This window comes from Myiozetetes cayanensis, unplaced genomic scaffold (genome assembly GCF_022539395.1).
Source record: "Myiozetetes cayanensis isolate MyiCay16 unplaced genomic scaffold, myiCay2020 scf4, whole genome shotgun sequence".
Taxonomy (NCBI): domain Eukaryota; kingdom Metazoa; phylum Chordata; class Aves; order Passeriformes; family Tyrannidae; genus Myiozetetes; species Myiozetetes cayanensis.
Window position 1 is genome coordinate 34,037,572 of NW_026087631.1, and position 24,255 is coordinate 34,061,826.

At 39.5% G+C, this 24,255-nt stretch overlaps 1 protein-coding gene across 5 annotated transcripts in view; it reads right to left on the minus strand.

Annotated features, from left to right (window-relative positions):
• The window catches only part of VCAN (versican), a 98,366-nt gene that overhangs the window by 40,678 nt on the left and 33,433 nt on the right, over positions 1–24,255 (minus strand). For 2 of the 5 annotated variants that reach the window (XM_050329104.1, XM_050329102.1), the window contains exons 6-8: positions 22,194–22,487; positions 10,301–10,717; positions 7,775–8,770 (exon numbers count right to left, since the gene is read on the minus strand). In XM_050329104.1, coding sequence (XP_050185061.1) covers positions 7,775–8,770; positions 10,301–10,717; positions 22,194–22,487 — 1,707 coding nt within the window. Of the gene's footprint in view, positions 1–7,774; positions 10,718–22,193; positions 22,488–24,255 lie in introns of all 5 variants that reach the window. The other 3 variants (XM_050329105.1, XM_050329103.1, XM_050329101.1) reach the window with 2 other exon arrangements.

Below are 24,255 nucleotides of genomic sequence, written 5' to 3' on the forward strand. Positions count from 1 at the left end.
ATCATTTTAATCATCACTTCCAAGAAAGACAAAAATTTTTTAGACAAATCTCACAATAAAATACGATGAAAAAATCCCTATGCTGCTCTTTGTACATATAAGTATATTGTTTGTTGTTATTTTAGAAAAAAAAAATTGCATCAAACATGGAAATTCTTATCCTAATGCCAAAAAAACTCCCACTGAAACTATGGAACACTTGTTTGATGAGGTATCACATAAAAATCCAAGATTATGGTTGAAAGTTAAAAATTAATGTTTCTTATGCAATCTTTGAGCTAATGATGGGTATCAAAAAGTTAATGAAGTGTAGCAGAGGTAACACCAAAGCAGGCAGATAAGATCCCTCCTGACCAGGAATAAAATTCCAACTTCATTTCTCCTCCTCAGGAAGTAGAAAGTTTTCACTCTGAATTCTCCTCATTTAAGCAAAAATAGTAACACAGCACTGGTCAGAAAAGTCCTAATTCATCGAGCAGTTAAAAAAAATAAATTACTTACTCCATAGAAAAAGATCAATGTCATGTTCCCAAAGGAAACAGAAAACATGCAGCAGACACTTTGCATACATCCTCACTTATGCCAGGAAAAAATCCACAAGTATCCAGAAAGACACCACTGGGTATTTGGTATATCCAAATTTATCACCTAAACACTTCCAAAAAGAGGGAGATAGAAAAAGACTGACTGGATTAGCAAGGATTAATTCAAACAGTAAATCTAAAAAGGTGAGAAGATGAACTACAAAAAAAAAAAAAAAGGAAAAAAGAAAAGACCCCTGAAAACTGCATACTCAGAAAGTTACAGTCTGGATACATTCAGAAAACTTTGGTGCAGAAAACCACTTTCCTAGAGCAAAAAAAAAAAAAAAATTCATATTGCATCACCATGTAAAAAACAGCTCATCTTTTCTGCATTAGGAATTCTTAAGGCTTTCTCCACGTGCAAACAAAACTTCTAAAAGGATTCCTGTTCCTCACAACAGAAGTATGAAAAACCACATTGTACCTATGACTAAAAATCCTTCATTTCTCTCATGAATAAACAAAGAGCTATAAGAAAGCTAGAAATGTGTAATCCCTATGTCTAGATCTGAGACGTTTCCTTGGATACAGTGCAAAAACAGCAGGGAATGTGTAGGCATTCTCTGAACAGTGTTTAATGTGAGGGCACTGTTCCTTGGAGGTCTAGAAGGGAATGTGGAAAAAGAAATTATTGTTCTATAATAAGACTTCAGGAAGAGCCAGAAATAGTGGCCTGAGTATCACTTATTAATTCAGTCTAAGCTTCTTGTGAAACTTTCTAAGTATCAAGTTTCAGCTCTGTTGGATATGGGGCTGAGATTTTTTTTTTTCCTTTGTTTTTTTTTCTTTTTCCTTTGTTTTGGAAAAAGGAGAAGTGTGCAAAAAGCTTGAATTAAAATTACCTGTCTATTAGATCTTGCTTTCATACAGGGTATCTCTGTTGTTGTATTTTAAATATAACTTATATGAGATGGTGTACAAGATATTTTAAAAAGCCCTCCACAGCACCAGTGAAATACAAGTGTTCTAATATAGAAAAACTCCTACTGGTTTAATTAATCAACAGTTCTACCAGTTCGGGTTGAAGGTGTGACTCAAATGAGTTTTAAAGAATAATAATCATAAATAATCATAAAAAAATAACGATTCAGGAGCATCATAAATGTTATGAAGACATGCTGATACCTACTATCCCCACATCCCCACAGCAATCACCTCATTGGAATTACTATAGTATAATTACACTGGGGAAGATGATATCAGAATCTGGCCATGTTGTTTGGAACTTAAAACTTCAGTTGCTTGAGACACAACAAGGGGAATTTGGCTGTTCCTGTGCCAGGTTCTGTGAGTAACGTGGAGCGTTTGGTCATTCAGGACATGTCAGACACTGACAAACCTGTTTCATTTGGAAATTACAGTTAATAAGGAGACAAGCCCAGCCCTCCATTAAACAAGTAGGAGGTTTTATGTTTAATAAGATAGGAAATTGGCTCAGCCCACATGAGGCCACTTTTACTATTGCTTCAGCATCCCACCAGAAATAAAATCAGGTCAGCCTACAGCATTTCCTCCCAGTAAACTTTGACTTGAAGTAGGTCCTATGAATAAACAATAACCTTTCAGTAACATATGCTCTTTGTTTGAGGAAAAAACAAATGGTGATTTCAGCAAATAAAACATCAAGTCTCCTCTCCTGTAGCAGAAGTCTCTCTAACACTGTAATTAATGCTTGTATTTTTGAAAGGTACACCAAAAATTGAACCTAGCACATGTGTGTACATCACAAAGAATGATATTCAGATGGATTACTTTTCATAGGACATAAATAAAATAACTTAAGAGAGAACAGTGTGGTTACAGGTGCAGACAAATCCACGCTCCAAGCTTTTGAGTTGTCTCTACTGGACATGAGGTGCTGCCTGGAAATGACATTTTGAGCCACACTGTTCCTGTCCCTTCACATCTTCATCCACTCTAATCATCCCAACACCCACAGCCCCCAGGACAGAGCCAGCATCTCTCCTCCCAGCATGGTACCAGTGCATTCCCACTCTCCCACGCACACATTCCCCTCAGAAGTGAGCAAACTAAAGGCTGAAAAAAGGGGACATGGTTATTCTCTATGACTGAACAGAGAAATAAAAGTATCAGGGGATAAGTGTCAGGAAGAAAAAAGACCTATTCAAGCTAAAGACAATGCTGGCAAGAATAAACATGGGTATAAACTGGCCAAGAAGCAATTCAGGGTAGATATTAGAATCAGGCTTAAAGAGAGCCATGACGGTCTTTGACAGCTTTCCAGAAGGAACTGTGAAGACAAGAGGATTAAATGAATTTTAAGGCAAGGCCTAAGATGGACCTGAAAAGACTCCATTCTACCTTCTTTGTTAAGGTTTATGACTATGACTCATTACCATTCTGCATTTCATTCAAATTTCACATGCCCTCTCACACTGCTAAGGCAGAAATACGCATGTCAGAGAATTACATGTTGAAACACAAAGGTTTGTAACCTCTTTCCATAAAATTTCACATCTACAAAGCACAGGTTCCTGCAATTTAATTCTCTTCAAAGCTGGAAAGAACAAGAAACCAGACAGAGCTGGTGTGAGTCCCAGGGTCCAATAAGCACTTTGAAACACATTTCCCTAAGTAAAGACTTTTAAATGTCTCCAAAAAATGCAGGTGTGCAAATTACTCCTGCTATAGATGGGAGTTATGTTTCCAGCATCCCCTCAACCACTGTTAAACAACAACCCCACAAGTATTTTTCAGCTCATTAAAGGTTTATGAGCTGAAAAGTTCCTTCAGGTTTGGGTTTGGGTATTTTTTTTGTCTTTTTCCCAGCTGCTAATCCAATACCTTCCAGCACCAGCATCAGTCCTCACCACTACAACACACAGAGCTGTGATGATACAACAGGGCACAAGTTGGCAAGTTTTGCATCCTTGCAGTGAAAGACAAATTCCTCTGTTCCCTCTGATGCCATGGAAAACTGTTCAGGTGGTAACACCTCACAGTGCAGGGGATATTTTTCTTTCTCACTCCCACAACATGGTCACAACCCAAGGGAATAGCCTCCCATTCCACCCAAGTGGATGAAAGTCCCAAGCTCCTTCCATTATGAAACATGTCCTTTTTTGTGACATGAAAGGGACATTTCTCCATGTACAAATATATTTTCCCCATTAATTGAAACACCTGCCCATGTGCCACAGCCTGTCAGAGAAAACATGTCTTATTACCCTCATTAATTTGTGCACCTGCCTCAAGCTTGCCCACATGCAAGTGTGTGGATTGTTTGTACAATACATCTACTCAGTGAAAACTGATGTATTCTTAGACAAATAAGCAGCTTAATCTATTCAGCTGTGTGTTCTTTTTTATCAGCACTTGAACGCATTTTCCAGAATTTAAGCTAATGAGCTTGACCTTCCACCAGGAATCCAAATTACTTCTGTTTCCAGAGTACTTTTTTTTTTTTTAAATCTGAAAGTAACTGAAATTTCCTTTATGAAAGTTTTAATTGATTGCAAGGATGCATTTTGAAGGCCAGGAGTATAACTATTTACCTCTTGGATAAGGAAAGTAGTCCTCTAGGAGAAACTTTTTCTGGTCAAATAAATGTAAGGGCTTAATGTGCTAAAGAAATGAAAATATTTAATATCAAGTTTCAGTTCTATATTGTCCTACTTCATACTGAGGAGGATGTGTGTCTAAGACAGACTAATAGACTTGCCACCATGTTTAAATCAATTCAACCCAGTCAACATTCAACAACTATCCAGTGCAGCTTGAGTCTATAGCAATAATGAGGAATAATATATCCCCCACATTCCATACATCCATAACACATTCCATACACTGGCACCACATTTCAGCCAAAAACTTCAAAGCACCTCAGCAAAGTTGGTGCTAGTTTAGGGTGGGTTTGAGAATGAAATGAAAGGCACAAAAAAAAAATCTTTCCTGCTTCTCCCTTTACCTGTGCTTGGCCACAGGTAGACTCACCTGAGCAAGTGCTGCTGCCACCACCCTCCACAGGAGGTAGGACACTCACCAAGGGCAAAGGGCCCCCTGTTCTCCATTGGATACACTCTATTCTGCTTGCTGGGAACAGCTAAAAATGTCTGAAACCTTAAAAAATCCAACCATTTTTACTGCAACCCTTCACTCCCACATGGAATATAAAACACTGCTCCTGACTAACACAGCCTAATAGCACCTCCATAAAGCACTTAAATGTTATTGTGCCTGAGCTACAGATGGCAAATGGAGCTGCAGAGAGCAATATTCAGCTGTGCTGGTGTAACAGCAAATTTTTGCTATAATTGAGTGGCACAGCTGATAGAAAACAAACTGTCGTGCTGAATTTCTGCTCCACCCTGAAACTGTTGCTCCTGACAAAAGTTGGATAACAAGGAGGTGAAGAAAGAAGGGGAAAATTAATCTCATTAATAGTTGCAGCCCTTGTGCATACAGAAATGATTATATTAATTTATAGACAATACCATCTATGCTGAAAATGTCTCATTATTATTCCTATTTGAAATGGTTGTTTTTTGAAGGGCTTTGGAAAGCAAGCTGTCTTTTCTCAGGAGGCACTTTTGGACTCTTGATTTAAATATCAAGAAGACTTTTGCTTATAACATTCACTAACTAATTTTACCTTGAAACTATAACTATATATAACTATATTTACCTTGAAACATGACAAAGGAGGAAAAGCCTTTGTTTTATCAGACAGATGTAAGGATGAAAACTGTATTTCTAGTTCCCATCCAGCTGAGAATAAAAAGCCAGAGTTACAGGTTATGTAGTTCCTTATGAGTGAGGAGCAATTCTCAAATAAAGAGTGATGGAATAGGAAGTTAGACCCTGTCCTAGTGAAAGTCACTAGGACTAGTGACTATGTAGTAATATTTGCCAAACACGCTCCTATTCATTACCTTCTACACATACTTTCTTCAGCACAAAGAAAAGTTTATGGACTGAGGAACAATGAAGTGAAAATGAGATTGACAGGACTTTTCAGATTAAGTTTTTCATTTCTGTAGAAATAAAAGAAAACACCAATCCAAATCCTCAGACAGAATAAATCTTTGTATCTCTCTGACTTAAGTTGTGGTAAGTAAGTACGCATAGGGTGCCTTTTCTCTGTGGAAAAATAAGTGGTGGAATTCTCAGTGATGGAGTCTGAAAACAGAAAAATAAAGAAAACTCCATTTTAACCTTGCACTGGATACATGATGAAACTCTCAATGTTTAAAGAGAATACAAATAGTGTCATATTAAGAATTTAATAATATTTCAAGAAAATAAGGGGTTTTTTCTGTGCTCATAGACTAAATGATTCTTAAAGTACATATGTAGATGGGAAATGCATGCACAGCTTTGAAAGTTTGTGAAGATGAAGAAGGGAAATCCTGGAGAATGTTTGGCCTAAAGACCTGATCACCCAAGGGAAAGCAAGGATAGTTATGAAGAGGATTTAAGGATCGATCCACTCTCCTTTAGATAATCCAGTTTGAACTAAATCCTGACTTAATGAATCACAGTACACATATTATTCTGGGGAAAAAAAAAGTATAAGGTTGTCCTTTATGTATATGCAGAGAAATCCCACATCCACACCCTTTCAAATCATCCTCCTCTCCATCTCCTTGGAATATACATCTGCCCAGCACAACCCACTCTCCCTTTTGCAATAAACAGTAGTATAACTCAAAAATCTAACTGGAAAAACTAATTTACCACTACACACTGCAACTATTCATTTGTAAGTCAAATTAATCAAATTTCCATGGGTACAAAAGTATTTATCGGGTGGCTTAACTCTAGTCTTCAGAAGTTTCCCTTCTGCTCTGACCTACAGGATTTGTCTCATTTAATGGAGACTCCCAAGGCACTGATAACACACAACGCTTCAGACTTAATAATGATAATATACCACAGAAACAAAAGGAGTCTTTAAATGTTAAGAGAACAGAACTATCATTTCCTGAAATAGAAGGCTGTTGATATAACTTGTGCAGATTTACAACTTGTAAATATAAAGTGGGATAAAAAGCATAAAGTAAATAAAGATACAAAACCACTGCATGAAAAGTCCAGCCACGATATGGCACATCTCAAGGAAACTACTGCTGGCTTTTGATTTTTGAATGGAAGCCCAAACCTGACAAAACCATCCAAAAGAGTCCCATAAATTATGGATTCTGCTGGATGAGTTCTTCAGAGAACCAGTCAGAAAACAGTTTCTTACATAACCATTCAAAAGCAGTGCATGTGGTTAAGGTATATAAGACATAGGATCCATTTTTACTGTCTTCCTTAAAAAAAAATAATTATTATGCAGTTATAAAATAATTAATCAGAATAAAACATTGAATCTAAAAACATTCTGTGCTTTGTCCCGCTTCTCAGTTCTTTTTCATTTCATTTTAAAAAATAAGGTTTTACCAAGACATCTTTAAATAATAGGCAGTTAACAGGCTTCTTTAATATAAAATTGCATAGCCTTCAGCTATTGCATTATGGAGACATATTCGCTATAAAACCCATTAGTTCATTACTCCTTTAGAATTTCTGTTCTGGATACCCATGGAATTGAAGCTACATACACATGTACAGAACCATCAGCCAAAAAATGTGGCAGAATTAAAAACTATGTTAATTTGCAACACGTATTCTCTAAAACCAATTTTAAAAAATATTATTATATGATACAAAAATATGGAAAAAAACCCCTTCCCCCAAATCACAGGAGGAGTAGAGTGCTTAACCATTTTTTAGCTGACTATACTGTACATGGCATTGTTAATTGCTACAGACTAATGGAATGTTAAAATAATCTAGTGCTTTGTTTAGGACTAGTAATGCATGGAATGGAAGTTGTGAATGCTTGTTTCACAGATAGCTGAAGTTAAATCAGTGACTTGACAATATTAAATAAGAAAACTGGACTATAACCATCATGACTTTTAAGAGAAAATACAAGTTTCATATTCATTCTTACATAGAAATTAGTCTTACCGCAAAGCAAATGTAACATACATTTCTGAGGGCTTTTTATTGGATAGGAAAATAGACCTACCAATATTCAGCAAGTTGCTGTCTAGATAAAACCGGTACTTTCCATCCTTCAGTGATCCAAGCAACATCTCCAATATATCCTAAAGGACACCTCTTTCTTATGACAAACTGTCCATTCTGGTGGACCGCAGGTCTAAAAGGCAAAATCTTACCTGTGTCATTGCCTGTGATTTGAATAACATACATTCTTATGTCATTGTCAGGGTGTGAAGTAGAAGGAGACACCTCCTGATGTTGCAAAGCCTCTGTGGCCTCCTCTACTCTGGGTGGTGCTGTTGGCCGTGCCACTGCCGTGGCCGTGGATGCTGTGAAATACTCCTTGTCGATCTCAGGCTCTGACACCTTTCCTGTCAGATCCTCATCAGCAGTGGCTTTACTGGGAGAAACAGATTCATCAATGATGATGATGTCATGGCTCGTTACCTCCTCTTCTTCCTCAGGGATGATACGGGGGGACTTCTGAGTGACTAAATGTTTGAATGCTGATGTGGGATGAGTTTTGTCTACATCGCTAATGGAATGTGTTACACCGGTGAGGATTGTAGCCTTATCTGTTGCAGTAGCTGCAAATACTGGCTTGATTTCTTCAGGTTCCTCAGTCATTCCTGAACCTTCTGTGGTTTGGCTTGGAGAAGCTCCCAAGGTCAGATGAGTGATGCTTTCCACAGTGGAATGGCCTGTCAGCACTGTATGGGGGGGCAACATGGGTTCCCAGCTCACTGCATCCCTGTGTTCTACTCCGCTGGGGGTTCCTTGGCTTTCCTGGGTACCAGCTGTCATTGGCATTACCTCAGTGACCCTCTGCTCTTCATCAGTAGCAGTTTCAGCTTTCGGAGTCACTGTGAGCTGCAAGGTCCTGGTGCTGGTTTCATCAGGTCTCAGAACTCCTCCATGGTCTGTGAACTCCACTGCAGGCACTGGTATTTCTCTTGCTGGGTATGTCTCATGATAGGCTGAACCTGTTTCTTCCTGCTTCTCCTGAACAGGTGTTGGAGATGATTCAGATCCTGGTGTTGTCCTTTGTTCATGTGGTTGGACAGGTGTCACAGATAAGATTGACTCTGTGGCAGTTCCTGGCTCATCTTGATCTTTCGTGGAGAGTTCCTCTGGGAACACCTCCCTGTGTTTTGCAGTTGTTTCGGTTGCTTCTGTATGAAAGATACCATCAAAAGGAGTCTGATCAGTAACTGGCATATCTCTAGTGACCTCACTCTCTACAGTAACTGGAACTAGGAAAGTATCATGTTCTTTCTGTGGGATTGCAGTATCTACCTCTGTTACATCCGTAAATACAATAGTTCCCTTTGTCCCTGATGTTTCATCTCCTTCATGCTCAGTTACCCCCACAGCTGTGGGCATAGCACTTGGCCATACAGTAACACTTGAGGAGCTAAAGGACCCTATTGTTGCACTACTTTCTTCCACTGGTATTTTGGATACTGTGGTCATTTCCAAATCCAAAGAGCTGCTTGTGTGGGAGACACCTGTAGTATGTCTACTCTGACCAAAATCAGTTGATACCACTTCTTCATCACCTGTGGTCTCCCCTGGCTTCATGCTTGTCTCAGTTTCATCTGTAACTGCTGAAATTGGAACTCCTGGGTGCATTGTATATCCTGCAGTTTGCCCTGAAAATGCTGTAAGCTCCATTCCAGAGACACCCTCCTCTGTACCTAACTCAAGGATTCCCTGAGTGTGAGACGACTCCTCTGTTATGTACCCCTGATATTCATCTGTTGGCAGCCACATTTCAGGAGCTGGAGGAGCCTGTGTGAACTTCTCCCTTGCAGAACATCCCTCAGACTCTGCTGCAGCACAGGGAGAGATGATGGTTGTGGCAAGAGGGGTCTTAATGTCCATTATTCTTGTTTCTGGCTCCTTTGTTTTTTCCTGCTCCTCTGAAAAAGCTGATGCTTCCATCTGCTGAGATGAAGGGATAACAAATGTGCTTTTTCCAAAGCTTAGTGGGGAACGAGTGCTTCCTGAGGCAGCCTCAGATTCTGTTTGACTAACAGTTGATATAGAAAAGGATATAGGTGTCCCAGGTGACAGGGTAGGCTGCACATCTCTCAGGTCCTCTCTGCTTCCTTGGGCCGACGCCTCACTATCAAATGCCATTGCAGAGCTAAATTTAACAAATGGTGTTGACCCACTTGCTGAAGAAAATTGTCCAGTGGTTACTGCATGCTCATCTAAGAGTGTCTCTGAGGCAGCAGGCTCATCTGATTCTGGTATACTACCTGTAGCCATGCCAGAAACTCTGTCAGGCACAGTGGTGTATGTGCTCTCACTGCCCTCCCCCTCTGCAGTAAGATCATACTGATCAGTGAGTAAAGCTTTAGGGATTACAACAGTTGTAAATTTCTTGTCAGATTTTGCCTCCATTGATTTTTTGGTGGGTTCTTGGCTTGAGTGGGCACCATGATAAACATTCTCTTTTGTTAGTGAAAGTGAAGCCCCTGTCCTGGGAGACTCTCTCCGGGAAGCCAGTAACAAGCTATCTGTAGCTGTCATCACAGGGCCCACTTCTATTTGCTCAGTCTGATTATCAGCATCATGTTTTTGTGCATCTCCTGTGTCAGTGTCTTCCCAAAAACCAGTAGAACTCTTATCTACAGCTGTGCTATCCTGAAAAATTATAGAGGTCAAGAAAGCGTCCTCAATGCTTTCAGACCTACCTTGTTCCTCGGGCAGTTCTGCTTCAGAGTAAGTGTGGTCCAACTCCAAAGCTGCAGATGTGCTCTCTGTTAACTTGGGTGAAACATCATATTCAGTCCTTCCCAGTGTATAGTAAGTGCTTATTTCGCCATCTGTGACAGTCTGAGGTAGAAGGGTGGTTAACTGAATGTTCTCCATAAGCATCTCCCTCTCCCTTTTTTCTTCAACCAGTTCAGTAGTCATTTCTGTGTCTTCCTCACTCTCTGGGGTTGTTTCCTCCCAATCAGGGGCCTCTGTTTGGGTGTCAGGCACTTCAGTAATCAGAGTCTCAAAGACAGGAGGTTTAAGGGTAATTTCAGCAGGTGGCAATTTCACACTGTCAGTTTTCAGAGATGTCACAGGCTCAAAAGTTGTAGGCTGTGTTGTGACTTTTTTACCTTAAAAAGGGGGGGAAAAAAAAGAAAAAAAGAGTAAAGATTCAGTCAGTCAGAACACAAACGACTGTTACATTAATTCAGTTTGAACATTCCCAACAAAAACTAAATGCCACATTGAGAAATAAGTGTAAAGGTCAAAGGTTTTGATGGTTGTTAAGAGCTTTGAATGACACACAATAACACAATATTAAACTGCAGAACATCTAACTTAAAGTTAGATGAAGTGAGAAGAGTAGCAGTATTCTTCATATTTTTTTTTTTCATGTAATTACTCCTGGAAGTCCTTGTGTTACCTGAGTACCCATCAGAGAGCTCAGTGCTGATTTCGGAATATAAAACTTTATTTCATGATGTCACAAGTGAGCGGAGCTGCAAACCTGTGGGTTTTCTTCAAAGTTTACTGCAGCATCCAACTCAAATGCATAAAGTCAGTGAACACTGCTTTAGCTTATTTTCAGCACATAATTACAAATTGCAAAAAGGAAACCTCATGGGAGTGAGAGCATGGCTAATCTGCAGGATCAAGCATGCCATCAAAAAGTACTTCATTTAAATTTTGCTGAGAGAAATTTATTATGGGGAAAGGTGAGAATGGTAAACCAGTCATTAAGATCACAGACTTAATACTATAATTATGTTGATCTTTGGAAAACACTTCAAAGATCTGAAGTGTTCTGAAACTACTCCACACACAGAAATGCTTCTATGGGAGTGCTGGACATGAAAAGGCAGAGTGTTGAACCCTCTGAAAGGTGAGCAGAGTAAGGGGGTAGCTGTCCTAGACCCACAGGAGACAAAAAAGAAGGTCCTTCAGTGAACCAAATTTAGATGTTTTAAAGAATCTTATTGCTTTACTCCTTGTCCACACCTTCTACCCCAGATTTCCATTACTCTCTGAGGAGGAAATGTGTGCCAGCACTGCAAGGCCTGTCAGCGGATTTTAAATTCCTGAAAAAGGTGAGTCTGTGCTTTGAAAACAGGTTTTAATTGGGATAAGCCCAGGGTGGGAACATCATCCCTTCTGCCAGTCTTCCAGGTCAGGAATCTTCAGAGGGGCAATAGGAGCATTCAGGTGGAAGATGTGAATGTCTTAAATCAGTGCTGTTAATTGCCAAGTGACTGAAAGCCAAAAGCCTTATAAGGATTCAAATAAAGAGCAAAATATAGTTTTTAAATCACATTAAGCTTATGAAGAATGCATTAAACAGGCCCCGTGTATGAGGACATATTGCTTACCAGACAGACACAACTACATCTACAACTTCTTGCAAAACAAAATATTGCTCAGCTTCTAAGGGAGCAAAGAACTCTATTCCAGTCACATGCAGAAATTAAAATAATTCCACTGTTTTACAATTTATACTCAAGCATAAGCAGCATGTATGCACAAATCAGTTCTTTTCACACACCCGTGACTCATTATGTGCCCCTTTGATAGCTGTAGATATGAATTCGACACATGTAAGTCAGAGTCATGCAAATATTTGTTTAGTTTCACACACCAAGCTTTGAAAATGTCACCTTTGCAAGAGATCTACTTGATTTACCCTGGAGTAGAAAGGCTTGCCAGACAGTGACTGCTTATAGGGAAGAAAGAGCTGATATTTCAACTTTCATGAATGAGAAGTGAAAGTGAAAAGGAAATTGTGAGGGTAGGAAAATGTGACATTGCTGTGTTTAGAAGTGGTGGTGGTCTTTGCCAGAAGAAAAGAGAATAGATTATTATCCCCACTACATATTAAATCTTATTGTTGTTTTACAAAGAAGACTTAGTTACTTATATAGAGAGACTTTTTTTGCCCAGTAAATAAAAACATTCAGTTGAGTGAAAAGGAGTAAAGTTGTTGAAATCCCACCAAGCAAAAGTAAAGCCTTAATGCAAGATTTTTGTGTTTTGGGGTTCTCAAGTGGATCTTTGTTGTTTTCAATGCTGATATGATTCAAGTATGAGATAGTGCTCCCAAGAATCAAGAAATCCTTTCAATTTCCACCCCCCTCTCTGCTTGCATGAGGTTGGATTAAACCACACAAGTTTTAGTTCACGACTGGGGAGCAAAGGGAGCACACAAGTGCTGTGTGCTACTGTAGCTGTTAAAATTTCTACCAAAGAATTCATCAATTTTTTTTCCTTCAACAGCTATTTTTTTTTAAGGCAAAATGGAAAGGAAACAGCCTAGTCTCAAACTCTCCCTTCTAATCATGGGATCAGTTTCCTTAATGCAGATGGAATTGGTTTTGCAGCCAACACAAATACTCATTCAGACCCCAGTTGCCATACTTTAAGTGACTATCAAGTTCACTGTTTGAAGGAATACGAAAATGTAATACCCTCTCACAGAGCTAGAAAATGAGGGCATGGGAACAGACTTTAAAACCTGTGGAAAAAAAAAAAAAAGTAACTTTATTTCATCACTGCTGGGAAGTCGTGTACACTTACTCACAGCCACTTATGTAGCTTCCAAATTTCCAAGAAATGCTTGGAAGTCCCAAAAGTCCACATTTTATGCCTGAGATGCAGTTATTTATTCTTTATGACTCATTATCTGCCACTTGACAAAATAGGTATATATTTTATTATGCAAACCTGAAAAAACACTGAGTGTATTAGATTTGCTTATATTAAGAAATTAATAAATAAATTTACATAGTGGTATGAGGCAAGCCCACATTTAATCAGAGTTTATCAATAAACAGCCAAATTTTCTCCCATGGAAACTGTATGCAGCTCAGCTCTGGTTAAAATCAACTACAAGACCTCTAAAATCACTTTGTCATGAACATGATATGTAAGTTTTTTTCATACAGATTTGCAAACTTATTTGAGTGGATCAAAAAAAAATGTGCTGTTTCAATAAGAAATCTGTCAGTGTTATATTTTTTTTCTGTGGGAAAATAAAAACAAAACAAAGAGGAGGTTGCTTTTTTAATAGGCAACATGAGTTTGAACTGCTGTCTGCTCCACCCAGATGTTTTGCATTACTGTACTCGTTGCATCATGCGTGCAATCTTCTTTGTCCTCCTCCTGATTCAAGACATGAGGCAGATTTTCCTAATAAATTTCATGAACATATTAGCAGCACGAAAGCAAATTATCTCACCAACAGCTGCTCATATCAAAGACTGCCTTTTCTTTTTTTTTCTTTTCTTTTTTTAATCGATTCCTTTTATATCAAACAACCTGTATGAAGTTGATTTTGGAAGGACTGACTACATGACTTTGCAGAGATACTTCATTTTTTTACCCTCTATTTATTTATTTTACGCTTTTACTGCATAGAATCTTCTTCCTCTTTTCGCCCACTGTTATTTAAATAAGGATTCAAAATAATGAATCAATATTAAAACTTAATATTTTTTCAAGGAAATCAAACTGCACAACTTTAGACAGGGTTTTACTTCGCAATTACCAAATAAGGATGTTAATATGTTCTGTGCTGTTTAATAACAGTTTCAGGATATAGAGGAGTACTTTCTGGAGGACTAATGTTTATTTTTAAGATTATATACATATTATAATTTATATATAAGCTTTTTTCAGCATTTCCAGTTAAAAAAAAATCTTTACTCATGTACCTAACTTGAACCATTTGAGAGTTTTTCTGCACTCAGAAATATTGTTTGTGTGTTTACATTCAGGTATGTTCCCAAAAACCTGGCAGAAAAACATAGACTCTATAGACAAAGATTACTCTGAGTCATTGCCAACAGCCAAAACAACAAAAAATTTTTTTAAGTGGGAACAAATGAAAATACCGAATTCGTCCTGTGAATTACAGACAAAATAGTTAGAAGATATCCGTCAAAAATAATGGTTTCATATCTTACAGCCCAATTCGAGCATGATGCCTATGCAGACATCTGCTCTGCATAGCTTTTTTGTTTTGTTTGGTTTGGGGTTTTTTTGTTGTTTTTGTTTTGTTTTTTTTGTATTAAATTGTTACATTCATTCTGTGTGTCTGTCCCTTCCCTGCTACCAACCCTGGCAGAAAGGACAGTCTTGAATGTTCCCTTGACTCCAAGAGTTTTGCCAGCTGGAGTTTAAACTACTGGCAGAATCTTCCAAACTGGACAAGTCTAAGATTAAGAACAGATCAAAAAATAATAATTTAAAAAAATAATAAAATAACATTAAAATAAAATAAAATAAAATAAAATGGTGCTCTGAGTTACAGACTGAGCAAGAAACCTCTTATGAAACTGACTCAGTATCTACTCCTTCACACCTTTCCAGAATCAGATTGGTGCACAGGGAATGTGGAATTCTGTTCATAAATAATGAAAACCTAAAATCGGACCCTGCAGCTGTAAGAATTTTTCTCCAACTCCAGGTGTATACTCCCACTTACCTACACTGCATTTTTTGATGTCAAAATCAAAAGCCAAATGTAATGAGAAAAATATGAAAATCTAAATGCAGTGTCCATTCCTGCTTACAAAATACGTGCAATATCAGAGAAAACCAGTAAGATTCTTATAAAAACACAAATTTGGAAACTATCAGTCTCTCTTATCTGTAAGAAAAGAACTTTTAATGAACAGTCATGCATTGTCTTCACACCATTGGCCAAGGTCTTTTCTTACAGCTAACAAAACAGCAGAGGCAGCAGCTCTTTTAGCTCTGTGAACACAAACACTCCTAAGTAAAACCACTTGCTATTTCGTAACATCTGAAGTCAGATGGTTAAAGGGAAAAAGATGTGTTATCTCCTGGTTTCCCCACATGCAAGTATAGTTCTCTGAACGAATTATAACCTGCCAATCTACCCACAAAGGAACAATAGCAAAAGACCCCATTTCTCTTTCCTCGTTATTTATAATAAAACTGCAAAAAGAGGGGAAAAAAACACCAAAGAAACAAACAGCAAGCCACTTTAGTCAGCTCTTCCTAATTAAATCTGTATCCCAGCACCAAATAAAAGCAAAAATCTTTGCTTCAGGACTGCAAAAAAACAATTGAAGGAAAAAAGAGCCAAGATTGTCACTTGGACAAGAACTGACAGCAAAATTCATGGTGTTTTGCTCTCCCCACCTGGTGTGAAAGAAGAAAAATCACCCCTAGTGATGCCCAGTCCCTGCAGCAGTGAGCAAAGAGCATAAATCAATTTATCTTTCCTGCCCATGAACACCTAAAGGGATGGATCTTTGCTTCTTCACTTTGTTGCTCCTAATCCTGCCCTTGTTACCGGACCCATTCAGTGACCCGAGAGAATTAAAGGAAAATGCCTCCAACTGTATCTTCTTCTCTTTCCTCTCTCCCTCTGGCCACAACATTTGCACTTAGAGGTTACTCTTAAAGCACCCAGTTTTGAATCACTCAGATAAAAGCAAGTTCACTTGCTCTGGCAGAAGCAGCATCTTCTCCTCAAGCTCCACCTCCTGAGGCTCCCAGCAGTTGCTCCACACACATCAGTTAGATTGATAAACTGGGTTTTCTATATTCCTACATTTAAAAGGTCAAGCTGCACCCAATCACCTCCTTCTCAGGGTAAGGTACTAGCGACGGGGTGTAGCACAGTTGTTTGAAGTGGACTGAGATTTTTATTGCCAATTTCAGTACGACTTGACTGACTTCTCAAAATCCCTAGGCAAAGTGGGGTGAGAAACCCGCAGTGAGCTGTCAGTGTATGCAGCCTCTACAGTGTTTGCCTGTTGCTATAAACCCAGCAGGGACCTGCAGGGACTTATTACTCCCACACCTAGCTCAAGGTATTACTGGGGATCTCTGCAGCTATAACTGCATATCTGAGAGAAGCACAGAGATCTACCTTCTTAGGCAAGTAATAAAGGGCTGGAGAGTTGTTATGCGGCAGTAGCTGTCTCGGTAAGGTGGCTTAATCCTCTTATATATCTTCACCTTCACAGAGGGGAAAGGCAGTCAGAGCAGAGCCAACAGCCTTGTACACACTGCGGTCAGTGCCATGACCTCGAGGTGCTTGCTTGCTCAAAGGTTTCTGCCCATTCTGATACTGGGTTATGAAACAGTGGAGCACACTGGCTTTATTATGCCCAGAACTCCACTGCCTTTCATATAGGATAAAACTTCTCTTTTTGGTTTTCTTCCTTTCTTCAGGTCAGTAACTTTGCTCCACAAGTATCACCACCACACCCTATGTCTTCACTGTTCTGTGGTTATTTCCAAGCTGATCAGAAATCCACAGATCTCCTGTAACACAGCCCCTGACATCAGGCTGGAAATAATTCCCTCATCCAGGAAATAGCTAGGACACGCAGCTACTGACGGTTGCTGTGGAGAAGAACAGGACTGCCCAGTTATTCAAAGTTTTCCAGGCTAAGTCACATGCAGGAAAAGGGAAGACTAGGTTTCCTTTGCCAGCTTTTGAGCTGTGTCTATGAGTCTTATCCTTCCTGCTGCCAGACAAGCAGAGCACTGTGGATATTTCCTGAGGCTCTGCAATCGTGGTGGCTCTTCCTGTAGGACCTCTCAGAACAGGGGCTACATATGATGGATATCATCATTCCCTATATTTCTTCCATAAAATCATGCTCTGATTTTGAGCTTTAGGTGAATGAAGTATCAAAGCCAGAGGCCCTCAGTCCCAAACAATTGTTAGCTTGGATACACCCTTGATGATACTGTGCTGGAACAATCAGAACAATGTGAACTTCATTCTCAATGAACACATATGGCAACACCACCCCAGAACTGGAAGTTCCCAAACCCCAGATAAAATTAAATCATAGTGCCAAAGCAAAGTGGTGTAACCAAAGAGAAACAATAAAGGTGCGTGAAACCGAGTCAAAACAAAAGACCAAAATGTTAGAGGAAAATGAGACAAATCCAGAGCAAAACAGTCAACACATGCTTTGAGTCAAGTAAAAAAACGTTTTGCTGAAAGGTTTGCCAAGATCAATACAGGTCTGTGAAAGAGTTCATAAATCAATATTTCTCAGTAAAAAAGGGATTTACATTTCAAAAATTCAACCACTTCTGTGTACAGAGCTCATCAAATTCAGTTTTGTTGCAGGTAAGGAAAAAAACCTTGCACACATTTTGATTAGTGCATTTCTGGAGTGCAATTTGTCCCGCAGATGCTGCAGGATAAAATGGCTCATCCAAAGTGGCCCATCCAAAGTCAGCTGAAGTCTAATTTCTACTCAGATCAGTGAATTAGGTATGGAAAGACTGGGAGGCTTAGGGATTGGATTAAATAAATACCCTATAGCTTTATGCAAGAAGTATTAAATAGGTACATATCAAAGAGAATTTTTTATGATAAAATATTTTAACCTATTAAAAATTAATATAAGTGCTCAGCACAATTGTTCTAATTTTTTCTTAAAAAAAAAAATTAAATACATTAATATGTTACAAGTCCTATATGTTAACACTTGAAAAACCTCCTCTCTGATGACGCCTCCAATGAGCTGCAAGTACTTAATCATATGTCTAACCTGAACCTTTTTCAGGCCTCATCAGATACAAGATTAGGTATCGCTCAAAGAAAAAAAAAAAAAGAAAAAAAAAAGGAGAAGAAATAAAATGTCTGGCAAAAGCCTTGGAGGGATGAAATAAAACACACAGATAATGTTTCAGAAACTCAGAGCCATGTGGTTTCTGCAGAGTGGAAAGCACTTTTGATCAAAGAGAAAAAGTTTTCAGGTTTTCTAACAAGACTTTTTGATTTTAAATCATGTATTATTAGTCTGGGCCACACTTATTTTCATAAAGTCAAGACACTTCATACAATGTAATTTTGTAACCAAAACACTGCCGAAGTTAAAATCCTGAACTTAACTGTACTGTTAAAAGTTGTCCAGGTTGGTTGCTTTACTGAAGCTAGTGCATATCATTTTAAAATTGAATTTGCTTCCTGGATCTTTTGTGTATTTTAATAAATACGATTCCTTTTTTTAAAAGTAAGCAAAATGTTCAAAATATGGGTTGAGGTTTCTTTCAACTGCAAATTAAAATTAATATTTTGAGATTTTTTCCACCAAAGAGACTTTCAATCACAGAATAGGGGTGAAGAGTCTAACCAAGGATGAAGGAGGAGATATTCCCCTTCTTAAATACATGTTTTGTCTTTGTGATGACTAAAACAGGTGCCTGGTTTGCCACAAATCTGTTGTGGTGTGACTGGGCGTTCAGGTGAGAAGAGAAACAGCAATGTAATGTGAGACACATAATTAAGGACTATGAGCACGGGGTTGAGGTTACAGGGAGAGCCAAGGGCTTGGGAGCACAGTTTTGTTTTCAGGCACTATGGGAATCTCTCTATAAAAGCTTCCCATTGACCTAAAAGCAGCCAGAGCTGGGGGATGGTGGGTTTCATGATGGACTAACACACTGAAGCTTTGAAACAGAGATAAGAGGAAGTTTTGGAAGACACTTTCGGACAAAGGATGGTTTGAAACAAAGACTTTAAATTCAAGCCTTCTGCTCTCACACAGGACCATTTTTTCACCCTCTCCCTTTTTCTGCCCCAAAAGAGGGACTGGCTCCAAGGCTCCAGTGGGAGAGACTGACTCACTCCAAAGCCACTGCACTAGGCAGCTGCTGGAGATGTGGAAGACCAAGATGCCTGGAAGTGAGCCTCATTACTCACCACATGCATAAATCTTTTAGCAAAAGCAGTGAGAACTCACAGCTGGTTCCTATGGGATCCCAAGCACCTTCTGAGAGGGGGAGAGAACTTTCAATAACTTCTGAAATATGCAGCAGACAGGCTCCCTGAGGGAGGGTACAGCATTACACTCCTGCATTTCCCTGTGTAAAACCAGATGTATGGCAAAACCTAAGTCATGTAGCTAGCAGTGTTTAATTAATTCTGATGTAATGTTGCTTGTAATTAAAATTGCTGGAGAGCAGCTCACTCTTTACCAAATTGTGTTGGTCCTGTTTAGTCTTATTGTGTCTCATAAAAGGGTTGATTGTTGGTGACCAGATTTATGCGAACATGGACGACTGGAGAAAAAATAGAGACCAGAACACCAGTTTTGAAGCATGGAAGGTGCTGAGAAATAACTCGGAACAGAGACTTTAATAATCACCTCATGGACTGTTGCGCAGTAGCCTGTGTTTCCCTATTAAACCTATTGTTAGGTTGTCTACCCTCCATTTTCCCTTCTTCTCCCTCACAGCCGATAAGCCCTGTCAGGCTTGGCAACACTCTCCCCATTGGTTAGTTTACCATAAGGTACTCTCCAATCACGTTCTCCCAAGTTTTCTCCTCCCCAGTTGACACCCATTCCTTGTTTTGTAATCCCTGTTACCCTATAGAATGTAGCGGATTTGCATGCTCCGCCTAGTTACCTCCCCTTTTCCAGATAGTTCTTTCCCTGGGGGTATAAAAAGCCCTCCATTTTGTTCAATAAATGGATTAGCCTTTGGCTTCTTTGGTGTTCACACTGTCTCTGTGTCTTCTTCGTGGGTCACAGCTGCGGGTGAACTTTACCTTGGAGCCCTTGCTATTGCCTAACCTTCCACCTCACAGGGCAATCTGCAAGAACCCTCTCGCTAGTCTGCTCCCTTCCCAAAGAGCAAGGCTGCGACAGTTGATAGTCCCACATCATCTACTTTCTGGGCTGCAAAGTGATGGAGTATTTATTTTTCATGTATCAAGGGCAAGGGTTTGCAGAAAAGGCAACAACCCAATACTTATCAAGGTTGTTTTTAGAACAAACAGTCTAAATTTGTTAACTAAAACTTCTAGGAAGAACATTGTAAAGGCACACTCTGCTCGAAAGAGGTGAAATCCCCAAAAACAAACAGCAAGTTGGAATTTGTCCTAACTAAAGACTAGGTTACAAGTAAAATGTGCAGTTCCTACTCCTATCTTTTAGAGGGACTGATGAAATTCACTCCCATTAAAGACTCTTTTATCCACAACGCTTTAAACAGACTATAAACAGTTTGGAGGAGGAACAGGAGGAGTGATATGACAAAACTCTGTCCTGCAGAATCAAGCACAGATCCCTGAACTTAACTAAGTCCTTTTTCTTGTGGGCAGTTCCCTTGAAGTCCATTAGTACTACTTCCAAATGCAAAGTTTTAGAACATCATACCCACAAACTATAACGGAAAATTAAAGGAGAAAAATATAAAGGAAAATATAAAGGAAAAACAACAAAACAACAGTGTCTGAGAACAGCCAGACTGCAACAGATGTTAGGATTTGTTCTAAAACAGTAAGATTTGTTCATAAATAGGTCTTCAGTTCCTGAGCTGGAAAGATCAGCAACTGTAGTTAGTTCACCATCCACAAAAATGGGGACAGTACAAACTGCACATTTCAGGCAGTTCTGAGTTAGAGGCACAGGACTGAGTCCAAAAAAACTAGATATTCATAGTTATAACAAAGCTCTGCACTTTTAACTTAGCACAGTGTTAATGTCAGTTGTGCTCTTTGCAACCACAGGAACTTCCTTGAGCAGAGAGGCCTGCAGGAAAATTGCTGGGCCATCCAACCTCCCTGTGCTACTGAGGGAAGTAGGAGATTCAGCTGGGCAGCTGGTGAACCTTTTAGGACAACAGGAGCCTGTGCAGGGATAGGATGCACCCTAATAGCAGAACCAGGCAGTGGTCACTGGAGATAGATGAGTTTGAAGGGGAATATTGAATCCCAAAGGAAGGCTGAGAGGTGTGGACGACATCTGGTTTAGATTGATGCAGTCTACCATGTGAATGGGCAAGTGTTTGATGTGCCTCCAGGAGGGAAACAAGCAGCACTAAGAAAGGCAATTTAGACAATTCACTGGGACTGAGCAAGTAAGAGAAATAATATTATGACAGCTAGTAATCACAGTGAGGTTGGATCAAGGGTTGGACTTGATGATCTCGAAGGTCTCTTCCAACCCAGTTAATTCTATGATTCTGTGACAGGAGAAAGTTCCTGGGATCCAGAAATAGCCCCAAAATTAGGGGTATCTGAGAGATCTGAAAGTTTCCAGGCTTATACACCTGTAAACAGCCTCTCTTACTGCCGTCCCTGGAGGCAGAGTACCAAGTTAGGTGACAGTCATTCACCTGATCAAGTAGGACATCTCTGTTCTTATCACAGAATCACAGAATAGCTGGGGTTGAAAGGGACCTCTGGAGATCATCCAGTCCAACCTCCCTGCCAAGGCAGGGTCACCTACAGTAGGTGACGCAGAAACACGTCCAGCTGGGGTTTTGAATGTCTGATATATCTTATGTCCACTGACATGACACAAGGACACCAGGTTGTACACAGGCACCAAAAAATGGAGTATCCACAGGTTCAGGGTGACAATGGGTGTGTGAAAATATTGCTCAAGCTGAAATCTTACCTTGAAACCTTGCCTGTCTTCATCTGCCAACTTTACTTTATCGCATTTCTTTTAGTTTGATTTTTCTCTTTTTGGCAAAGCCGTAGTGATAAAACCAATTCTTTTTAAAAAATACACATGTGCCACAAGAACCAAACCAAAACAAATATTTAAAGAAAGCAGAGTAAGCGTGACAAAAATAATGACTGAAAAAAAACCTGCTTACGTTCATAGCAGTAGGCATCAAACTTGCTATGTGGGTAAGGGAAGCCTGTCTGGTTCTCATAGCGATACAGGGTTCTCACCCCAAGCAACCCTCCTCCACACTGGGGCCGCGCCACGGAGGCTGGGTAGCGCACACTGCCGTCTGCCAGCCACCCGTAGTCACACTGGTCAAAGCCGTTCCTCCAGGCCACATACAGGTTCCCCACAGAGGCCAGGACACCCCCTCTCTCCTTGCAAAGCTCCTTGGCTTCCTCGAAGGTGAACTTCTCGGGGGCTGAGACATGAACCACTTCATCTGGGGGAAGAAAAGAGAGATAACAAACACTGAGCACTGTCAATTCAGCTTAGTTCCCCTCTTTCAGTCTGTATCTGCAAGGTTGGGTTTTATTCCCAAATATCTTTTTCCTGGAAAAAAAAAAAATCAGATAGTTGGAAACCAAATGTTTGACATTTGAATTTGAAAATTAACCTAGCATGAGCATTTGTAAGCAAACTTTATGTCATGAAGTGCATGGTGGTTGGACACTGATTCTCTCCCTCAATCCCTGAAGCTTCCCTGTTAGACTTTGTTAGACTCCTCTGTTAGACTTTGCAACTCAACTGAGCTAATTAAACCCAGCTCAACACAATTTACTTTCTCTGTAGAGCAAATCTTTTACATTTGCAAGTATCTTACCTGAGCTTTTTAATCATCACTAGAATCTCATTTGAGACACCTCCCCACCAAAAAAACAGGCAAATGTTCTACTGTTCTAGAGCAGATTCTAAGGTCAGATTTCTGCCACCCTTCACCTTGCTCCACAGGGAAACACAGGTAGGGAAACACAACAGATATGTTGCATGCACAAAGCCCATTTTGTGTGAAGAAAATCTGAATTAGTCTAGAATGTTTTTAGTATTGTTTAGCTTCCATGGAGTAACAGTTTGTGAGTAATAGCCATTCAGTTTTAAACTGAAACAAAGCAAATAGCATGTGTAATATTTTACTTCCAAGCTAAATCACCCCTGTGCAGTTGTCTAGGTTGCCTAATTCACCCAAACACTATTAAAAAAAATAAAAGAAAATAATAAAAAAAAAAATCAAGCCTCTAATGTTCATGTCCTGGGAATGAAGCCATAAACTGACTCTTTCCCAGTTTTTACTCAGACTTCAGACAGAATCAATGAGACCTAAAATCAGTATTTTCAAATCGACAACGCAAAATTCAAAATATTTGTTACAAGACAGCAATTCCCTTCCTCAGACGGAGTAGGCCAGAACACAGCAGCCAGTGTTGCAGGAGAGCACTGCTTTTTTGTACTGGTCATGCAATCTGTCTTAGCCCCGCACTAGTCTAAAGGGAACCCAGCAACTACATCACACCGAGCAGTTCCATTCACATCAATATTACATGTATTTGGGGACTGAAAGGAATGTACGTGTGAAAGGAGGCAAAGTGCCAACTTTCTTTTTTGTCCCAGGTAGAAACTCTTAATTTGTTATTACAGCTGTAATACCAATTCCATAGTGTAAGTTTCTTTATACGTGTTGCATGGAGCTCCCAGATTAGAGGTAAAGGGCCAGAGCTTTATGGGAGAGGGACAGATAAGGAAAGCAAAGAACCATTCACCCTCAGAAGCACCAGAATGCTTCATTCAGCTCTTCAGACCACACAGATAATGAACTCTTCTTTTTATTAAACCCTTTTGCAGAAGGCAGCTTTTTCTGCATCTGCATACCAGCTCGAGTGTCATAGCCACCACAGAATGACGGATACAGACATTCCACAATCCTGTCCCAGCACAAGTGTCGTGGAACAATAGGGTAAGGAAAGGCCTCTCCAGAGCAGGCCTATTCTGCTCTGAGGATGATTCACTGATCGTTTCTCACAGTAGCTATGACGTGTATGAAAATTAGCAGTTACAATGCAATTAAATTGCAATTATACAGCAGTTATCAGTCCAATTAGATAAGAAAATGAGAAAAGTAAAGAAGAAAAACGACTTGTCATGACTTCTAGATGAAAAAATGGATCAAAACCTAAATAATGGCAGACAATCCCACAATATTCCATCAAGGGAAA